At 40.1% G+C, this 2285-nt stretch overlaps 1 protein-coding gene across 2 annotated transcripts in view; it reads right to left on the reverse strand.

Moving 5' to 3' along the window:
* Positions 1–1038: 1038 nt before the first annotated feature.
* The window catches only part of LOC107677312 (uncharacterized), a 16546-nt gene continuing 15299 nt past the window's right edge, over positions 1039–2285 (reverse strand). For both annotated transcript variants that reach the window (XM_016472188.1, XM_016472187.1), the window contains one exon: positions 1039–1220. In XM_016472188.1, the coding sequence (XP_016327674.1) occupies positions 1157–1220 (64 nt within the window). In that variant the 3' untranslated portion in view covers positions 1039–1156. The remainder of the gene's footprint in view (positions 1221–2285) is intronic.

The following is a 2285-nucleotide window of genomic DNA, read 5'->3' on the forward strand; positions in this document are numbered from 1 at the left end:
TAACAGGCCGTTAAGATCAATTAACAACTGAGAATGGAAATGAATTGCGCGAACAGTGAACTTTAAGTAATGTGTTTTGCTCTGTCTTACCGTAATGGCACACTAGTTCTACACAGAAATGTGTCTGTGGTCAGAAGCTCTTTACTGAACACAAACACTGATCTGACGACCCTGAGAACAACTGATAATACTGTGCAGATGCATAAAAGAAAAGCTGTAAACACATAGGAAGTCGTGGCCTAATGGTTACAGAGTCAGACTCGTAACCCAAAGGTTGCGGGTTTGAGTCTCGTACCGGCAGGGATTGTAGGTGGGAGGAGTGAATGTACAGCGTTCTCTTCCACCTTCAATACCACGACTGAAGTGCCCTTGAGCAAGGCACCGAACCCCCAACTGCTCCCCGGGCGCTGCAGCATAAATGGCTGCCCACTGCTCCGGGTGTGTGTGTGTGTTCACTGCTGTGTGTGTGCACTTTGGATGGGTTAAATGCAGAGCACTAATTCCAAGTATGGGTCACCATACTTGGCCACATGTCACTTCACTCACTCACTCACTCACATAAAAGAAACACAACACCTGCAGAAAGAATCATGAAGGAGGAAAGATTCTGTTCTGTGTTGCTATGCTAAGGTTTAAAATCTCTTGAACTTTATTGTGGAATAAATCTTTATTTTTGAAAATTAAGATTTTAAATTATTAAAGTCAACAACAATTTGTACCTTGAGTGACATAATGATGTGTGGCATGTTTGCATCACGCGTGTGCTTACTATGGTAAGTGTCACATATTTAATGTTTGCTGATTTCTACTTTTTTTTTTTTACAGTCTTTACTGCTAACTGATGAGTATGTACTTCAAAGTCACATTATGAAACAAAAATACACTTGAATTCAATAAAAGAATGATTTTTGGAAAATTTGATTCACACTAAAGAAATGAAACATCCTGAATGTCTTAAAGGGGTCATAGGATGCCCATTTTCCACAAGTTGATATGATTCTTTAGGGTCTTAATGAAAAGTCTGTAGCATAGTCTTCGGATTATCAACATTGCATAATTAAAGAGATTTTGATAAAACTGTAAAAACACATTCAGCTTTATAATAAACAAACAACCAAAATTCACCCACACTCACATGCACGCTCATACAAACACACTAGAGTTCCAGTGGCGTCTCGGCCTGTTCGCTCAGCTGCATGGAGAGGTAGTCAGCAGGACGCCTGCCAAAAGATCATGTACACATAATGAGTTGAAACATGTTTTAGTATAATGTTTTTTTTTTTTCAAATGCTAAAGATGCACAAGAACACGTTCATCCTACGAATGGGCTGATCCCAAAACAAAGACTGTAAATGCATTATAAATTACTCTTAGAACAGTGTAATACCATGCCATATGAGATGGTTCTTCGATATATATATACCATGGTACAGAGTGATGACCATATTCATGGTAGCACAGTATTTACTCCAAAGTACTCAAAAGAATGCTGTGGATTTACTGCATTAATCGTCTAAAAACTACAGCAGTACTCTGTCTTAAAAGTGTAAAAAATTCTCAAATGTGCAATTTTTCAAGTATTTGTGTTAAAGGGGTCATATGATGCGATTTCAAGTTTTCCTTTCTCTTTGGAGTGTTACAAGCTGATTGTGCATAGATAAGATCCCTGAAGTTGCAAAGACTAAAGTCTCAAAACCAAAGAGATATTCTTTATCAAAGTTAAGACTCTGCCACGCCCCCCTAAAATGGCTCATTCTAACACGCCCCCACATATCTACCTCACTATGTGGAAATATTTGCATAATGCGCCCAAATGTGCACGCAAAGAAAGAAGGCGTGGTTTCAGTAACCGCAGTTAGTGTTGAAGCAGCATGTCAGGGAGACGCTGTGTGTTTCTAGGCGAAAGCAAAAGCACTTTATTTGGCCTTCCGAAAGTAGATGCATTTAGGAATCTTTAAGATTACTTACAACAGAACAGCAATGCATTTTATGGACGACCGTTTCGTGAACCTAGGAGAGGAGGTAATTCTGACTTTGCTATGACAATCTGGCGCTTCTGAATCAGCGACTGTAAGTATGTTTTGTTACTAGTTTAAGTATTTGCTATTGACTGTTCAAATGCGGAGTTTTGCGCATCGTGTGTGTGTGTGTGTGTGTGCGCGCGCGCATGTGTGTGTGTGTGAGAGAGAGCGAGAGAGAGAGTGCGAGAGAGCGAGAAAGAGAGAGAGAAAGAGAGAGAGAGAAAGAGAGAGAGAGAGAGAGAGAGAGAGAGAGAGAGCGCGAGA

The sequence above is a fragment of the Sinocyclocheilus anshuiensis genome, unplaced genomic scaffold (assembly GCF_001515605.1).
Source record: "Sinocyclocheilus anshuiensis isolate Anshui unplaced genomic scaffold, SAMN03320099.WGS_v1.1 scaffold392, whole genome shotgun sequence".
Lineage (NCBI taxonomy): Eukaryota > Metazoa > Chordata > Actinopteri > Cypriniformes > Cyprinidae > Sinocyclocheilus > Sinocyclocheilus anshuiensis.